The sequence below is a fragment of the Liolophura sinensis genome, chromosome 11 (genome assembly GCF_032854445.1).
Source record: "Liolophura sinensis isolate JHLJ2023 chromosome 11, CUHK_Ljap_v2, whole genome shotgun sequence".
In the NCBI taxonomy this organism is placed as follows: domain Eukaryota; kingdom Metazoa; phylum Mollusca; class Polyplacophora; order Chitonida; family Chitonidae; genus Liolophura; species Liolophura sinensis.
The window spans coordinates 7,007,245-7,026,915 of NC_088305.1; the positions used below are offsets into that span (position 1 = coordinate 7,007,245).

The 19,671-nt window shown below is 39.1% G+C and overlaps 1 protein-coding gene across 1 annotated transcript; it reads right to left on the minus strand.

Annotated features, from left to right (window-relative positions):
• Window positions 1–227: 227 nt before the first annotated feature.
• LOC135477803 (fibrinogen C domain-containing protein 1-like) lies at window positions 228–5,768 on the minus strand. Its single transcript, XM_064758006.1, has 5 exons — window positions 5,736–5,768; window positions 4,535–4,690; window positions 3,686–3,782; window positions 1,607–1,771; window positions 228–493 (listed from the first exon to the last, which is right to left on the minus strand). Exons 1-5 carry the CDS (start codon window positions 5,766–5,768, stop codon window positions 228–230), a joined length of 717 nt encoding a protein of 238 aa, XP_064614076.1.
• Between the last annotated feature and the right edge of the window lie 13,903 nt (window positions 5,769–19,671).

The following is a 19,671-nucleotide window of genomic DNA, read 5'->3' on the forward strand; positions in this document are numbered from 1 at the left end:
TTATGCAAGAGGCACCACCAGATAGAAAAAATGTGCTCTTTTCAGCCTGTAGTGTCATGTTTTTAAGTTTTCTTCTCTTTTAAACATTTTTTAAATCATTTGAAAACGTTAAAAACAAGAAGAAAAACAGAAAAAAAAGATCAAGTGAACGTTTAAAAGGAACGATTACCACGAACTTTTAATCTATTTTCGCCTATAATTTATGAACGACCAACAGTATCGTCTATTTAGTGGATTTTCACCGGGCGTATCTTCATCTCGCTGAACTGAAGAGGGAGATGTTTAGACGACCATTGGAACCACGTGATAACTGAAGGATTTTCCTGGGACTTCTCCTTCACATGAACATACAGCCCATTCAGGTTGGTGTGATGACAGCGATTGTACCACCAGGCCCCATGATATGCCGTTGCACAGTTCGCCTTGTTGTTGTAGTCTTTGTCTCGGTCATATGTTGAAAACTCCAAGCCGTTGTGGTAAGCCAAAGAGTCACCTGAGAGAACAAAATAATGGCTCAAAACCTCTGGACACACAGACAGACAGATTATTACACAGCTCAGACTGACTGGATTTTTTCACTTGATTCCTGTTTACTGTTAGAAGGATCTGGTGTTTAAGCCCAAAATTAAAAGATGGTCGCCAGCAACTATCCAGATACGCCCAATCCCTAAAATTGGTTGATCAAAAGTAAATGGTCGAAGCGACCGTATAATTTAGGGTCAGACTTTTTTTCGTCACTAGTATACCGTAAAAGTAACGCAACTAACAGCTTTTTTCTGGTGGTGGTTGGGGTGGGGGGAGGGGGAAGAGTCGAATTAACCAAAACGTACGTGATCGCATTTATTTCCCAACTTGAATTACCTGGCTCGAAGCCAGCATTGTTATCAAAATTATATTATATTGGTTGCTCTGACATCTTATATAATAGTGGCTCATGGTTACCTTCACCGCAAATGTCTATATATAGACACTTTAGTGCTGTACATGGTTAGGGTATCACTAGTGATACTGACACACGTACAGTGTATATCACACGTACAGTGTATATCACATGATGTGATCGAACATGAAAACCAGTAAAGATGACCTGAAGCGATCAATATATTGATATATTCGGAATGAGCAGCTAGCATGCATAGGTCTACATAAGTTAATTTATCAATTTATGGGCCTATCTAAGGCTTACTATATTTTCTCGTGATTTCTATAAACAAATCACACAGTGGCCTATTGCCATTGTGACGTCAAAATTCAGACTCAAAGTTGGAGTAGGCCAACTTAAGATCTCGGCCAATCTTTTCAGTTTTGAAAAAAAATAAGCCACCAAAATCCCCCCCCCCCCCCCTTCCATCTGTGACTATATTTTTCTTTCTACCCACCATACTTTTTTCTATGACCAAGAATATTTTTGATTTTGGTCACTTCTCTTCCACCTTTCTCCCAGAGAATGTCCACCATCATTCCCACGGTCGCCAACTGATTGGCTATTATTCACGCTTAGTTACAACTTTTCAGAAGAGCTCTTTGACGAATTTTAGTTGAAATGTTTTTAAAATTTATTTTCTAAGCTTTGTTTCTCTCAGAAAAAACATGTCAGTCAACTTACCGGCATTCCCCTTGAATGCCCCCAGTAAGAGTCGGAAGTTGTGAGTCTCGTTTGCCACACTGAATCTGCTGTAGGAAGCGTAACCCGTTCCCAGGGTGTAGCTTCTCATATTCACAAGGAGTTCAAAGTGCGCCTGAGAGGTCAGGAGGTGAATCTTTTGCAGGCCTGGTGAGACAAATTTGAATGGTTTTGACCGACTACTGTATTTGTGGGAACTACCTCGCAAAGCGCAGTTTGTTGAATGCAGTTCATCGTATTTCATCTCATCGGCATATTACGTTAGATGGACAATGTCGTCAAGATGTCTGAAAGATGTAATCGCAATTCAAAGCAAACTGCTTTAGATAATTATTTCTTATTTGGCATGTATGTTCACTGATGAAGATTTAATCTGTTGTGATCACATTCCACGTTTACATTGAAATTGACGGAAATTAGTTTCAGCTGTGTGTTGGTAAGAAAGCTACTGGAAATAAAAAAAGTTTCAGCGACGTCATTCGCAATGGAAGTCAAGAGCGTTTGCGATAAAGATTTCACTTTTAATCTGTAGTTTTAAATTGTGGTGAACTGCATTCCTATGTTAACTAAGGCTGTTTTAAAGAAATTGTTGGTTTATATGGCAGCAGGCTAGCATTAAACAGTTTGAATAATAAGAATACTACATGTATCGCAGTAATACCGGATCCCTATTTTATATACAGGTTTAAATGGGGAGTCGGTTTCAGCCAACCGATAGCAAGCAATAAAAAATCCCGAGTTCCGCACAAATACCATAAAGTGTAAAGCTGCCGAATGGGTTTGAGTGTGTCCACACCCACTTCTTGATCACTGGATTATATGTATACTTGCCTCCAACTGCTATCTTACCTGACTCAACTTCTGACATTCTTCAGCTAAGCTTAATACCAGTTTAGCTCAGTACAGTTTTTACCTATTGATCACCCTTCGGATGATCTTAAATTAACTATTAATATGTAGTATACTCCAAGGTGTTAGTGAAGCTTTTGAACCACACAGCTGTATGCTGCCAGCAACACCGGTGTGTGAGAACCGTCCCACATTACGGCTAATGTCCACTGTTTGGTTTTACTCTCATTTAATTCATATTGCCCACAGGTGGTGATCAATTGTTTGTCCACACCAACAAGCACATTACTTATCAATGAGCTTCCAAGCTGAATGCTGAAAGGTTATTCCCTCCTACCAGGATTATTATTCTGTTTAGTATTTACTTGAAGTTTTCTGCAAAGCTGCAAATCGCTGCTGTTATTATTTGCACCGTTATTACAAAATGTTACTGTTATGTGCTGCGTATAAAACTTTTATACACCGATGACCTACAGGGTCGCTATGTCGGGTGTATATAGAAATCTCCAGAGCCGTTTATCGGATTCCCATGAGATATAAAATACATGAGAACACTTCATGGGACAGTTTGAGAAATTTATTTATTTCGGCTCAAAGAGATTAAGCTCGCCAAGTCACGTGGCCCAATGTCTTTTTCGGCACATCGATTCGTAATTCTACCTAAACACTTAAGATTTATTGTTCGACATAGTACTTTCTTGAACGGTTGTAATTAATCCACAAGAGAGATCTTCAGTTGAATTTGACCTGAGAGTTATTCACAGGCTAATGTTTTGAATGTTGACTTGGATTTCATGCCTAGAAAATCGACCCTGTTCCCTGCAACACTGAAAACCAATGACAGATGAGTCACTGCATGCACCTTATTTATCAATACCCTAGGTCATAAAATCACTTGTCTGTTTCCTGTTTAGGGATTTTACGCATAATACGACAACAGAATTTTATATACTGTACAAATAGTTCTACTGGTTCATTATATCTAAAATAATTTCCCTAAGGCTGTGCCGGCTCTCACCACCATAATGCTGACCGTCGTCAAATTAAACATCAGAATAGTATAACCATGGTAAAAAATGGTTCCCGCGAAATCCAGTAAACAATAAAAATCTGTTCATTACTTGGTGATGTAGACTTGGTGATATTAAATTGACGAACATTGGATAAGTAAGATTTACTGCATAACCTTTGACTTGGTCATTGGTAACTTACCCAACCAGAACTCCCCATAGAGGTTACCAAAGCCATCGGTGTAATTCCGCAAATTACGATAGAAGTCAACAGAGCCATCTTGTCGTCTTTGGAACACCTGGAACGTCAGATTAACATTAAGCTTACCATTTACCAGAGGGATAATTACTTTATGTTTGGTGTTTTACACCGAACTCATCATTGTTTCACTTACACGACGGGCGGTCAGCAGTGTGATGGGAACCGGGCAAAGCTCAGGGAAACCCACGAACCCACAGGTTGTTGCCTCAGGAATAATTAAAATATGAACTACGGCTTTGACATATTTCCGGCATGAAAAAATCTTTCTGCTGTTTTTGTATGGGCGTGGCCATGCATTTTTGTATGGGTGTAGGAGAGGTTGACACGTGCTGGTCTTAAGTGGTTTTCAGACTAGAAACTTCTACTTCTACAGAATGGTCTTTTAAAATTAATGCATTTGTTTTATTAAAACAGGGAACTTGTAAAACCGTCATTTCCCATGTCAGAGTAATTTTTCACTCCACAGAAGTATATCGTCCGGTTATTGGAATTATTACGGTCGATTTCTAAATCGGCGGATTGTTAAACCCACGATTTCCAGTATCAAGTGACGTATACAGCCCGTTTATGGTGACCCGTGGTTACTACATTTCTTAGTATTTTGTGTAAAATTATCACCATTTACGCTCTTTAATTAGTGTTGATCGTCCTCTCTGAAAGGTCATTCAACTCTTTAGAATTGTCTAACAGACTTAGATCGAGGCGTCGTAGCAAACATTCGTAAACCTATCGTAAATCATGACCGGGGTTACAGGTTTGTCATTTTATAATCCCTATTTACAAACTTACCAGCCATCCACCGCCCTGTGTCACCATGTCACAGTACACAAGGAGCCTTTTCCCACTCCGAACGGAACACTCGGTACACTCCGCTCTTTGTGTGGTTGCATTTCTGTATTTCTGTACAATCGGTAGGATATACGCATTCGAGAAAATTAGTGTGATCTGGAAAAAAAATCCTAGTGTAGTATTAATTGCGATTTACATCAATACACGAAAAAGTCGAACATGGTAATACTCTAGTATGTTTACTTGCTCAAGACGATGACCAGCTTTCTTCGTACTTCAAAGTAGAGGAGACATCGACTGTTCTATCTCGAGAATAAGACTATGACTTTATCTGTGTTAGTGAAACCTGGCTTAGTTGTGAAATTTCAGATGACTTAATAAACACTGATGGATATTTTATAGAAAGAAAAGATAGGAATAGGCATGGAGGAGGAGTACCTATTTACTGTAAAACATGTCTTAATGTCACTCGACGAAACGATTTGGAAAAAGAAAACAAAATGGTGTGGATCAATGTGGATTGTTATGAAAAACATGTTTTTACGGATGTCTGTTATTGCCGCCCAATCAATCTGCTAATGAACGGGAGCTCTTCATTAATAACCTAGACGATTCTATCACATCTGCTTTAATAGAAAAATCCGGACGTACTATTAATTTGGGGAGATTTCAATGACAAATTATCGAATGGGGACGACTTCTACGATGAGAGTGAACTAAAAATGAGTTTGTATTACTTGATCAAGGGAAAACAACCCCTTTCAACTTATCGATGAACCCACTAGGTATGCCGACGAAAGTGGTTATGTATTAGACCTAATTATTACTGACAGTATTGGATATATAGATGACTATGGTGTGGCGGCACCACTTGCCAATATTGACCACTGTACTATCTATTATACATTACAAATCACCCGATATGAAAGACCTAAGACTTGCAAAGACATGTTTGGGACTACAAATGTGCCGTAGGTTTATGTCATCTCCTATGTGTTACGCCTTGGGATGTCATTGATGAAATCTTCCCTGACATTAACGACACAGTTTATGTTTGGAATAAATTATTCCTATCATGTTGTAACGAATGTATACCACACAAAACTATCACAATTTGCCCTCGTGACAAACCCTGGATGACGAGTGATGTTCGTTTTAAACTACAGATCAGAAACAGATGCTTTAAAAAATTCAAACGTACCAAAAGAGAGGAAGACAAATTCCGTTTCGACATTTCTAGACGTAAAGCCAATACTGCAATACTGCGTTACTCCGCAAATTTAAAACTTAAAAATTTATCAGAAGCTCAACTAGACCAAAAACGTACTGGTCAGTGATGAAATCTTTATTAGGCCCAAAAGCAAAGCCCCCATTTCCTCCTCTTAATCTTGATGGTAAAAAGGTGTCGAACAACAACGACAATGCGTATGAATTCTGCAGTTTCTTTGCCTCCCATTCAATTCTACCGCAAACAGTACCAGATTTACCCCCTCTTACATACCTTACCAACTCACGACTTCTTTGCATACAAACTTGTGAGAAAGAGGTGACTTCTTTACTTAAAAACCTAAGTACAAGAAAAACGTCTGGATGTGATGGTATAAGTAACTTCATGCTCAAACATAGTCCTGAAAGTATTGCTCCATCTCTAACTAAACTATTTATTTTTTCTTTACAGTCTTCATGCAAATTCTTTCGTGTTAGTCCAGTATTTAAGAAAGGGGATAGACATGACATTTCAAACTATCGACCGGTATCTCTACAACCTTCGCTTTCTAAAATACTGGAGAAAGTTGTATATAAACACTTGTATGAATATTGTATCAGTAACGATCGTGTAATGCCGAACAACTCTGGATTCAAACAAGGGGACTCTACCATATATCAGTTACTGAAGATAGTACATAAAATATATCAAAGCCTTGACATCGGAAATGACATGTGTATGATCTTTCTTGATTTGAGTAAAGCATTTGATAAAGTTTTGCATAAAGGTTTTCTGTTTAAGTTGGAAAAATTCGGTATTGGAGATCCATTACTTTCTTGGCTGAATGACTATCCGACTGATAGAAAAATCAAGGTCTGTATTGATGGTACTGAATCAGATGCCAAACCTATTTCCTGTGGGCTACCTTAGGGTTCTGTACTAGACCCATTACTTTACTTAATATTTGTAAATGATATGATTACAAACATTGAAAGTGATATTGACATTTTTGCTGACAAGTCACAATTGGAAGAGATGAATAATTTAACTGACTCAGAGGCTAAACTAAATCGAGATCTTGATCGTTTGTCAAAATGGGCAAGTCAATGGGTTGTTAACTTTAATGTACTTAAAACTGTTTATTTGCTTATATCTTTAAAATGTAACCCGTGTCATCCTAACTGATAGTTAGACGGTGTTAACGTAAAGAGCGTTCGGTCCCACAAACACCTCGGCATTACTCTCCGATATAAATGTAAGTGGAACGAACACATTCGAGCTATAGTAAAGAAATCAAACATGACATTAAGCACTTTCTACAGAGAAAAGAAAACTCTCACTAGAAAATGTCTTGTCACTCTCTTCCAAAGCCTAGTAAGGTCGTCAATCGAATAAGGCAATGTTCTGTACAACTGTAGCCTTAAATTGGCAAACTCTCCTGAAGCTATCCAAAGAAGCGTGGCATTACTCTGTACTGGAGGATTACGTCAGACGTCATACAATAGTTTATTAAGTGACCTCAAATGGGAATCTTTACATAATTGACGTCGATTCCATATAATTCTGCTCTTCCATAAAATTGTAAATGGACTTTCTCCGCCTTATCTAAAAAGGATAGTAGAGAGCAGAAATATCACTGATACAAACACATACAACCTTCGAAGCAGGAAAATGTCCGACTTTATAAAACTCGCATTCCGGTTATTTTTCTCCTCTTTCCTCCCCAATGCTGTCAAAGATTGGAACATTTTACCGTCTCATATCCGCAATTCTGCAGTTGGAATAATAAAACAATTTCTGTTTTCAATGCCGAATGAGAATGGGACTTAGCGCTCTGAATGCCAATCTTTTTAAGTACAATTCAAGCAATGTTCGTGCGTGCCCGTGTTGTAATCATCTATGTGAAAATGTACTTTAGTATATCTTTAAATGCCCCAAAAATGTCACACGAAGAAAGCATATGTTCGAACAAATTACATCAACAATATCTCCAGGCGTAAACTACACAATATGTATTCCTTCAAGTTCAAAATATATTTGTAATATAATATTATTTGGATCCGGTGAACTAAATCCGGATGAAAACAAAATTGTCTTAAAAACTGTGCATAAATTTATTGCAGAATCAAAGAGATTTTAAATCGATGGGCAGCATTAAAATTTCTTCTTATATTAAATGATAATGATAAATATTATTTCAGTAAGTAGTCATTATGTCCTTGCATTATAGCCTCACTTTATTACATATCGTATGATTCATTCTTTTGTGGTCATTGCATATAGTACATACATATGTGTATAGTCTATTCGGTCCATTATCTATCTGTATCATTTTCTTTCATTTATGTTTGTAACCAATTCCTTGTTTTGTCTTGTTCATAGATTATATGTTGTCGAGGAGACCCCCGAGTGGCCATTGGGCTGTGGGGAATCCTCGTTAAACAAATAAAGCATTACATTCCATTACTCTCCAAAGATCTGTACACAAGAAGTATTTGACCTGTATATCAGCCTGTGATGATAAATTTTGGACAAAACCATAACTGGAAGATTCACTTGAATTACGCCGAATACAGTATTGTCCCTGTCGATGTTAGAACTAACAAAACTGGGCGGGCCACTATATCTATTTCATCATCCCTTTGGAGAACTTCAAGGAGAAAAGGTAAGGGCCTCACGTTTTAGGCCTACCCACTGTACCCCTACATGTACACCTCTTAATAAGCACCATGAAAATAATATAAGTTATACAGTTTTACAAGAAATACTTTGAAAGATAGTCTACCGAAGTTGTATTAGATCCGGGAAAAGCGTGTACAGCATAGCGACTGCGCAATGCGAAGACCGATTTTCGTTCATATATTGGCCACGTAGATGACACAAATGCACTCCCGACTGGTTTGTCTGACACCGATTGGACATCCACCAAATCATGGTAGTATATGTGGAGAATTTGTCACAGATTGGTAGTTAACGAGCTGTAGATTTTTATAGCCAAGTTGAGCGATGACGGCTTAGACACGAAGATCCATGCAGTCGGGCAAGCCGATTGTGAGTTGCACTGATGACAACAGTCTGTCACTCAATGCCGGTAAAACTAGCAATCAATTTAATCCTTTGTGTTTTATCACCAAGAAATATAAATAAGGCTTGAATTTTACTGAATGGAAACAACGATTGGTGACTCATAGAAATGCTTATTTAAAACGTGTCGTGGTTACCGTTACGGAGGCTACTGGCGACTTCGTTCAGTTCGTGTCACAGGCTGCTGTTTCAAATAAGGATGTATTTGTGTATTCAGAGAGTGAAAATCCCGACGTCTTTTTCGTTTAGATTTTTCGGGAGATATTACTGGGCTCGGCCTCCGCCCTTTTCTTTCAGAAGGTATGGCTGAATTAGCAAGTCTCTTACTACAATAGTGTGCCCCACAATCAAGAGGCGTTTTTGACGAAATCTGGTCCACATTTTGTAAATCAGTTGCATAATAAGGCCATGTATGTAACTTTATGTAACTTTCTGCGTTGTGTTACTGCAGACGGAAGCCACACCCGAGCATGGAATAATCTAATAATTATCTGTAAAAGTATGGCGATTATTTCCTACTGTTTGTGTTGTACACATAGAGAGACCCAAGATATCAGCAGTGACTGTAACGTCACAAGGACAGAGGTGGCTCGATCGTAGCGGAGAAGATTTTCTCATGTTTGGTGACCAAATTCTTACTTGTTATCCTTCCGTGTTCGATGTTTTAAACAATCAGTCTGGATTCATGGGACATGAGACTATCCATCTGCAGTTTGTAATGCCCAGAGCTGGAGTTCTACTTTCATTATCTGAGCCAGCGAGGCCACTGTAAGCCATATTGACACGCCAGAGTGAGTTCTCTTCTACTGGATTATTACTCATTCATATGGATTATTAATTTAGTCAAATTCGCAGGCTCAGCGCGATGTATACTCAAAATTCGATTCACCGCATGTTCCCTCTATATATTATTTATTGTTTTCATTGGTATTTTACGTTGTATTGAGGAATATTTAACTTATAGGATGGCGAATAGCATGTAGGGTGGGAGGAAGCCGAGGGAAACACGTAGGCAGAAATTCCCACGTACAACTGAAGAGCAAGCTAGCATGAGCTGGACTTGAACTCACAGCGACCGCATTGGTGAGAGGCTTCGGAGGTTTTGCTGCATTAGCACACTAACTATTTGGTCACGGAGGTCTCCCATGTTCCCTTTAACCAAGGCGGACTACGTCTTTCAATGGGATAGAACAAGTACTTTGGAGTTATTCCCCCCAGCTGTATCTTAAATTTAAACCCTTATTTTGACCTCTAATTTTATGGTGCAATAAAAAGTTGGTATATTTAAGTATCATGTGAAATTACCAGTTGCAGTTATCGTGTGCTTTACAGAATGTTTCCAGTACGAAATGCGTGTTGCTTACATATTCTCAAAAGGATAACACTGACGGTTTCGTATTATTTCATATTTCAGTCGATCACAACTCCATGCATGTGAACTACCGCACTGTTCTCATGTTCCTCAAATCGAGTATAAATAAATGTTATCAGATGTACATACCGGTCCATCTGGAAACGTCGTCTTCATCGGCTTGTTCCACCAAGGGCTGAACATCGAAGTTCTTCAAAAATGTGTTATACAAAGAGCCCACAAAACCGGTGTTCAACAAAAGAAGTCCACACATAACCGACAACATCTTGGATTGTTAGAATCTGACAGCTCTCGACCGAAGATTGTATGTTCACAAAAACTCTGCAGTGACTTTATATCTGCTTACTCAAACCGGATTCGTGAGCTGTGTTGACAGCTATTAACGTCATCACTGCACGTTACTTTTCCCGTCTGACTTGTAACTGTTAGGACATATCCTAACTTAAATATTGAGAAATAAAAACAAACCGTTTCGTGTATTGTTTAAAAGATCTGATTAGTGACGTTACACTTTGTTGAAAACTATATCATATTGGTATCGCACACAGGAAGACCAGGGGTATTTCTTGTCTTAGGCAGGGTGTGAAGGTAAACATAGTAAACCCCAAGGTTTTCACCGTGTGGTGAAATCTTAACCAGGGCTTCCGCTAGCGCTCGTCATTATCGACAATGGCGATTAAAAAATTTGCACTGTCGATAAAATCGGGGAAATGGCGAAAGTTTCTGGCGACAAAATTATTTACTCGAGAATATATACTGGCTATTGAAGAGGTGGAAATGGCGACAGTGTGAAGGCTCGTAATGCAAATGGTCATGTGTTGTTCTTTTCTTTTCTAACAGAAATAATGGGTTGGTAAACGTCATCACAGTTTCGTATAAACCACGTACGTTTATTTTAATTTATTTTTTTAAGCAAACATCACATCCGTTTTTCAAAATTATTTAAAAAAGAAACGGTAGCAGAGCTTCCGCTGGTGCTCGCCATTGTCGCAAATTAAGAGCAATTTTTTGAAATGGCCGTAAAATTCGAAAATATGCGAATGTTTTTGGCGATGAATTTTTTTACTAAGAAAATGTACAGACGCTATACACAAAACACCAGGCGAAGATTTCCTAGTACTTTTCAGGCATGAGAGTTTTCTGTGGTTTTATGACAAGATTACAAGATACAGTTTTAAAGGAGGGGGTGGGGGGAAGAGCCTAGTTCGGCAAAATAGAACGTGATGTTTCTGGTACAGTTGGTGATATGTGACACGATCACCTGATCGACCCCATATTCTGTCTTCATTCTACAAGATTTAAAAGTGTATTAGTGAAAGTGTTTGTGCTTTTTGTTTTATGTCAATAACAGTGTTTATACGGTGAAGAAAAAGATGGACTGAAATATTCCATGCATAAGGGCGTTCAACAGACAACAATTAAAAGACTGTACATCTTAAAATACTGCTATCTACAGCTATAACGTTTTTCCCCCACTATCTTGCTGGCCGCTGTCGTATAATTGAAAGATTATTGAGTACGGCCTAAAACACCAATCAAATAAATTAACAAGTCGACAGTAATAAATGTCTTAAAGCGGCGACACGGATCTCTACTGAAACAGAGACCAAACACTGGGTATGAAGACTGCTGGGAGACGTGAAACGTAATGGAATTTTGTAATGTAAACCTCATATACGCCTTGATCAAAACCCTTATACAGTGCACTGGGACTAAACGTACCCCGTGCCTTCAGGATCCCGGTTAAGCGAAACCAGATATACACGCTGACGCACTCGACGTACGTCTACACCAAATGAAGGAGTCGGCTTAAGCCAGATTACATCTATACATTCACGTATACGTAACAAAAGCCTCACAGCAAGGTCAGCGATGAAATATCAAACCCAGTGTGTTTGCAGGTCGGAGTGTAAAATTTCTTGAGACGTAACGTGAACTTATTTATGGTCATGTGGACTTTAGAGCATACACTAGAAGAACGCTTAAAATGAGTCTGACATGTGTTTGCCATGTGTGTGACATGTGTGATGTATTTGGGGCCTGCACAAACTTTTTTCACCTATATAAAGTGACAAGTATGTTTTTGTATATATGTTCCAGTGGCGTTGAATTTAAATCGCGTGAGAATTTGTAGAACAGAGGGCAGTACATGTTTATATTAAACTGGATTAGTCAGAGAAAAATGCGTCAACTTAACGAATGTTTCATGAATTGTAATAATAATAATAAATTCACTGTGGTATTTGCGTTTGGTGTGATTGGTTTTCTATATATTCCAGATCCGTACGGATTGTTCTGTAATGTGCCGAAGTCATTATTTCTTGCACATAGTTTCGTGTTGAGACTAGTAATCGTTCATTGTCTTGGATGGTCTCACCTTGTTGTGGACAGATAATATTTAACTGCTCCGAGGCTTGCTTTTAGTTATTTTCTAGATTTAGAACCAGAATGCTCATTCTAATTTTTTTTACCAAAATAACACAGAACCACCGAGTACTACATAGGTACTTTACAACCGCTTCCTTGTGAAGACTGGTCATTCTAATATCTTATGTAAATACTATATAACCACCTTCATGCTACTACAAATCGACGCTGGTGCTGGTCATTGTTATAGCCTATATTTATACATATATCATAGAACCACCATATGACTGTTTTAAAAAACAGAAAATAAGCCCCGTGCATGTGTGACAAAATTCATAAATGATTTTTTTGTTAATTATTTTCAGTCAAGAATTGTCCAATCTTCAGTCAAACTTTGAATAGATTAAAATACATACAATTTTTATTGTGTAAAATTTTGAAAAAAATATAACGTTCCATAAAAGCGGAGTATCTTTATTGTATCTTTACATTCCTGAGCAATAGGACCCTGGTGTGCAATTAGGACTGCTGTTTTTCTTAACATATGCATACACTGTATATATGGTCCACACTGCAGAGGTCTTCACAAGGAGTTGTGTACAGATTATAGACAAATGTGTGCAGGATGCACCTTCATAATTATTGGGAATTAAGAAAACACTACTACAATAAGCTATACATTTTGTCAATTCCGACGTGAAGCCAAGATCTAACTATCCAGAGTTGGATTAGAATCAGTATGAATGACAAATAATCAAAGGATGAAGAACGTTTGATGGAAGACTTTGGGTCCCTTAACAGTGCGAGAATGTGTGTTATACTCAGTATACTCAAAGTAGTGACTGGTTACGGTAGACCTATATTTTTGTATTTGAACATCGATCTCGAAATAACTAGTCGGTTTGAAAACTCTTTGGAAACATTTTTGTGTGATTATATAAACACAGTAGAGTCTTTCCTACGAAGTGTTTAACTGATCACCAACGATATTGGGCCTTACATCTTACATGACTGTGCGCTTACAACTTAACTGCAATGCGTCATACCTTGTGTCACAAGAGGAAACGCATAGGTGATAAATAAGTTTTCGGCGCTGTCGCCAAGGTGGTTATCGCACCAGCGTGGCGCCATGACCCAGGAGCCTCTCACAAATGTGGTCGCCGTGAGTTCAAGTCCAGCTCAGAGCGGATTCCTCTCCGGCCGTAGCCTACGTGGGGAGGTCTGCTAGTAACCTGTGAATGGTTGCGATTTGCTTCCGTCATAATGCTGGCCGCCGTTGATATAAAATAATCTTGAGTATGGCTTGAAACACCAATCAAATAAAAAAGTTTGGCGTTACTTTCAAATAGTGTGACACACTGAGTTAAGAAGAAATTTTGAGAACATTTATGTAGACTGAATAAAACTGAATTTATTGCGTATTATTATTTGACTTTGTCTGATTTGTGTTTTACGTCCTACTCAAGAGTGTTTCACTAATGGTAGGCCCATCCTGTGCTCTATTATTACATGGCGAATTTAACATCGTTAAAGCACACATGAAAAAGAACTCCAAAATGAAGGTTATGGTTTTAAGGGAAAAGTTATGAAAAAAAAAACAAATTTTTTTATTCTTTTTTGTCGCATATGTTATATCTTTTAATAACCTCTCCATTGTCTGCACATTTTCCGTCGATAGCTGGAAACTTTCGGAAAAAACGTCATTGACGAATTTATTAAGAACGTGAGATCAGCTTTGCGTACACTCACCCAACCCCCACCTCTAATTGGGACTCTTTTTTTTCCACACACATTTGTTTGACAGTTATCATTGTTGACCTCACCACTGCAGTTTACTTTATTTCTGGACTGAAATCTGGGTCATTATTAAATTGTAGTGTAAAGCCAATTTTACGTCCCAAAGAAGAAAGCTGTGGCGCTTTTTGTACTTTTATGTCTTAGGACACAACCCATGCTGCATACTGAGAGATAAAAACCAACCGTTTCACAGAAAGCTTAGTAGGCCCCCTGCCTACATACATATCAAGTATGCCCTACCTGACCGGCTGCAACAAAACACAGGAAAGGAAATGCTGCCAAATTTCAGCAGCCGTAGGAAAACGTGTCACTTTAAAAACAAGGATATCAAACGTATACAATAAATTAGCTCCCTCTATAATTATGTCTGAAATACATGCTACAATAATGAGCTGATCACTAACGATAGTTAGGTTAACTTCGGGATAACTAGCAGAAAAGCAGGATATGCAGGGTTGAAATAATCATGGAGATCAGGAAATTAGAAGGTATTCCCAAGGCACACCCGGCTGAAAAGGTATACCCGGCCACCCGTCTTGCCAGCTGATTTTGTGCTTCCCACCTTTGAGCAGTAGCAAGAGAGAAATGTAACAACACCAGAACTGATAGCTCTATTCGATTATGCCCAAGCCACCTGGATGTGTGTGTGGCATGGATGGAGACAAGGTGGGAACAATCAGAGACTAGAGTGCGTTCCATTTGGACAAACAATGATGTGGAAGGTTGAAACCACAGAATAAACCACCGGGCATGGCGAGCAAGTGCAATCGGTGAGACTAGTGTCAGAGGGGAAGCTGACCAAGGTTCAGCGTAAGGCCACCAGAGATGACCAGTCGAAGATCCTTGTGTTATGGAGAAATTATTTAGACGGCATCATCACTGCCGACCAACTGCTGACACACGTCTCAGGAGTAAACGGCCCTGTAAGGGACTAAGATAAGAATCAGTATATTATCCTGTACTAAATAATAAACTGTTATCAGGGTGTATTTATCATCTCAGTCGATGTTTGTTATTTGTATACAGTTTGTTGGAGAAATATACATGTATGAAAATATTTCTGGTGCATAACATAAACTGCCAATGTATGATGAGTATCTTGTATTAAATACATGTTATCATGGTGTGTTTTTGAAGTAGGACAAATATATATGTACATTAGTATGAAAATATTTTTGATGCTGGAATAAAAATGTGCTTTAGTCTTCAGAACCAAACCGTACGTGGCTCAAACCAGATACATATATTTGTAAATCTGTATTTCATTGAAAATAAAATCAGTACATAAACGCACATGTCAATTTCTTCTCTATCTGATTTTTTCTTCATGCTTGGCGAGCTGAAGTAAAGGGAGATAACTTGTTATCTACTTACAGAACTCCGCTTCCGAGGCTACTCGCTGTCGCTAGTCTGAGCGGTAGAAGTGGAGCTTTCCTGAAATATAGATTTCAAAAACGAAGTACAAGTTCTCAATATAAACAAAAACAGATTAAAGGGAACCAGTAATCCAAAATACCCAATACATAACCTATATTGTTAGGCTAGCCTATATTGTTTGCCTTAGAAAGAAGACGATTCGACCTAATGTTTTAGACGATTTGACTTAGACGGGTTTGCTGTTAGACGATATGACCTGTATTCGGAATGTATTTTTTATGATATATGATACGCCTGGGTATCAAAAAATAAGTGACCAAAAATTGGATTTTATGAGAATTTATATATTTACGCTCTATCATTTCTAGGATTTCCTGTTTTTCGTACAAATAAATCATTCTCCACCGTGAATTATGACACTGACATTAATATTTCGCCTCTGTTGGAACATTGTCCGAAACGATATCCATTTTCGGCCAATTGCATGTAAACCGTGTCATTCACAGGTAGGTCTATTATATATTTCCATAACATTGGAGTCCACGATCAAAATTCATCATATTTCCATGATTTCATTATCTTTCAAAAATGTCCACTTGTAACTTAATTCCTGTTTGGCGGCTAGCGTTCAGCTACAGGTTTACTACTTCCAGCATGTGTACAAATTGCGCGCGTTAAGCTTACACTACACCTAAGCAGTTGGGAGACACGTTCAGGTTTACTTCGGCGCAGATGATTTGTACCTTGTTCAGGCATCGACTTCTGCGATCGGTTGATCCTTAGCATTCATAAAAAGTATTCTAAGCGTTAAATACACCAAACACTACATAGCGTACATTAAGATATAAACACTCATTTTATACAAAAAAAATAATAATAATAAAAGCGCTATTTGAGGGTATTTTGTTTTAATGCAACTAGCCCCAGCGTGGAGCAGTCACATTCCCTGCTGGTTGGAGTAGCACCCCCGCTTTTAGCCAATAAAACACAGACTAGTCCATGCTAAGGTACATGGACGAGGTCATGACCCTATATTTTCAGAAACCAAGAAAAGTCCTGAGGTTACGAGCGACACAAAAATGCCTGCACATTTTTAGTTCGCCTATATTAAGTACAGGTGTAGCTTATGTGTAACCCTGAGCGTTGGCGTCGAATAATAGAGAAAGCATTTATAAACAAAATGTTAGGGGCGGTATCTACGTTTCCACACATGTAGAGCACAATAGCACGAGGGGGGGGGGGGGGGGGGTATTCAATCGTTTATTGGATTTAACATAGTATATAGTGTATATTAGAATCACTGTTAGGCAAAATGCTAGAGTTGGTATCTGAACAGGTATTGCATGTATTGAACTGAGGTGTTACTTGCATATAAAGCACAATGATGTGGTGGGGGAGGAGGGGAGGCCTCTTTCGCTGATGCTTTATGATCACATCTATTACCGTAGATAAATAAATTCACAATTTTATTTTTCTATGCATTCAGCTAAAGTTGTGCACTCATGCTTCTTATACAGGCGGGCTCTTTGGTAGCCTTGGTACCAGTTTTAAGTCGCGGTATTTAAGGCACACCTGGGAGAAAGTTTACTGGCAAAACTGACCCGGAGCAAAATTGTGTGTGTTTATGTTCCAGCGTGTTACACTGACCAACCTCTAGATTTGTCCGTGAACAAAGAGTTCAAAGGCGAACTGAAGGGCAGTTCCCAAGGCTGGTACGCTGGGAGAGGAAACTCACGTGGACACCAAGACAACCACCATGAAGCCCATGAAGGAAGTTCAAAAAAGGCAAGTCATGTAATCTTGTTCTTTGCCCCACCCCCTTTACCTTTGTAGTGGAAAGTTTTTATGCCACTCAAGATTATATATTAAGTGATTGTTTATTTCCAGATAATTTGGCCACTATCTACAACGGAAATATCCTCTAGCCATTTGCGTTTGCAGTATTTTAGAGGCAACATGGATTCCTCAGTCTTCACACTGGGATTATCCTTAAATCGAAAGTACAGACTTGATCCATCTCTCCCAATCCACTGCTGGGCATTCCCATTTGAAAGCATTATACATTATGTGCAACCCACAGCTACCAGTGTTCATTTGTTAGACTGAAGTTTATCCACATCTGTCTGTCTATTTGGTCACATAACTCCCAGTTAACATTAGGGCCGTCCATAGATATTTGCAACAGCAGGTTACAACTCCCTGGTAGATTCACTGAAATGAACCCGCTAAGTTGTTTGCCGTGGTGTGTCCATTGAACTGAGAGAATGGGTGTCGACACCATCTGCTTCCCAAACACAAATATACACATCAAGTTGCCTTGACTCAGTCTTTCAACTGAGGCTTTCATCAAACAGCAGTACAGAGCTGTCCCGAGACCTCACCCTCTCTACCGCCACATTCTTGAAATGTGGAGCAATCCCAAAACAGCTTACATGCCAGTTCTTTGTCTCACCACAAAAAACGTTGTCGAATGCCACTGTCTGGAAACATAGCCATGTAAGCTAAAGCTGCCGCCAGCCTCTCTGTCAGCCCTGGCGCCCAAAAACTCAGTTTGAGTCAGTGTTCGACAAGGCTGGTGTTTTTTTCCACTCGTGCCACCTGTTAATACCGACTCAGTAATACTATCCTGAATAGTGCCTAATGCTTCTTACTTGACACGAGCTGAGGGCATTTCTGAAATTCATGGTGAAACTGCCAAAGGTTGCTAAATACACTTTCCCGGTGTAGTCTGCGGGAAATGCGACAGTCCGTCGTCCTCATGGAGACGAACCGTTCTTCTCTCCGCACATTACGCTGTCAATGATGCACAAAATAATGTTACTTTCCGAAACATGAGAGCGGTATTAGATTGACAGGACCGACATCTAACAGGTGGTTACCCCTCTTAGCACCGATGTGCATAATGACAGTTTTAATTGTGTTCAAGGACTTTGGCCTGCAGTCTAGATAAATTTCGTTAACCATTTTACATACATATGTTCGCAGTAAACTACTTGACACCCAAAAAAAAAAATATATATATATATAATAACCGTTTCTAAATTTCAAGATCTTATTTGAGAAAACGTGATTTCCAAGCACTTTCTAGATCTGAAAATCACATCTAAAATCAAGGAGTTTAAAGAACCCGAACGAACCCTGACAACTACGACCAGAGAGGATACATATTTTATGTGCATACATTAATGGATACGGCCTTTCACCTGGGAGGAACTGTGAATCGGGTGTATCCACTGTGTACCTGGCTGACAGCCTGAGCCCTTCTCATACCACCTGTCAGCCTCCTGATACTCTGAGGGCGAAGTTGCTGCTATTCCTCGTGCAAGGCAGCCATTTGAGCCAGATCATGTACAGGTGAATCCATTGCTTCCACACGACGACCACCTGGCCCAGTTGACGTAAAAGGTTTTATGAGATACCAAATAACGCTTTTATTATGTAATTTCAAGCAAAGCTTCAACACGACTCACTCCAGAATCACACCTCTAAAGCCATTGTTTCATATCAAAACCAGTGATGATTGAAATGCATGTGTATTATCATTAAGACACATGGATTCTAATCATTTTGTCGTTTTTCATTCGCCGAAGGATAAAACGATTCACAACCAATCATATTTTACACTCGTCGGATCCAGAAGAACATTTATCGCATAATCGCCACTGTAACAACCTCGGGTTACTTAATTAAGTTCTGGGGCCTCCGTGGCTCAGTCGGTTAGCGCACCAGCGCAGCGTAATAACCTAGGAGTCTCTCACAAATGCGATCGCTGTGAGTTCAAGTCCAGCTCATGCTACCTTTCTCTCCTGCCCTACGTGGGAAGGTCTGGCAAAAACCTGCCGATGGTCGTGGGTTTCCCATGGGCTCTGTCCGGTTTCCACCCACCATAATGCTGGCCGCCGTCGTATCAGTGAAATATTCTTGAGTACGGCG

Excerpts from the sequence above, each read along its gene's own strand:
- LOC135477803 (XM_064758006.1), bottom strand. The coding sequence starts at position 5,768 with ATGTCGAAACGGAATTTGTCTTCCTCTCTTTTG. Across the intron at positions 3,783-4,534 it reads CACAGGGCGGTGGATGGCTG|GTGTTCCAAAGACGACAAGA; the intron begins GTAAGTTTGTAA and ends CTGACGTTCCAG. Across the intron at positions 1,772-3,685 it reads CTATGGGGAGTTCTGGTTGG|GCCTGCAAAAGATTCACCTC; the intron begins GTAAGTTACCAA and ends TTGTCTCACCAG.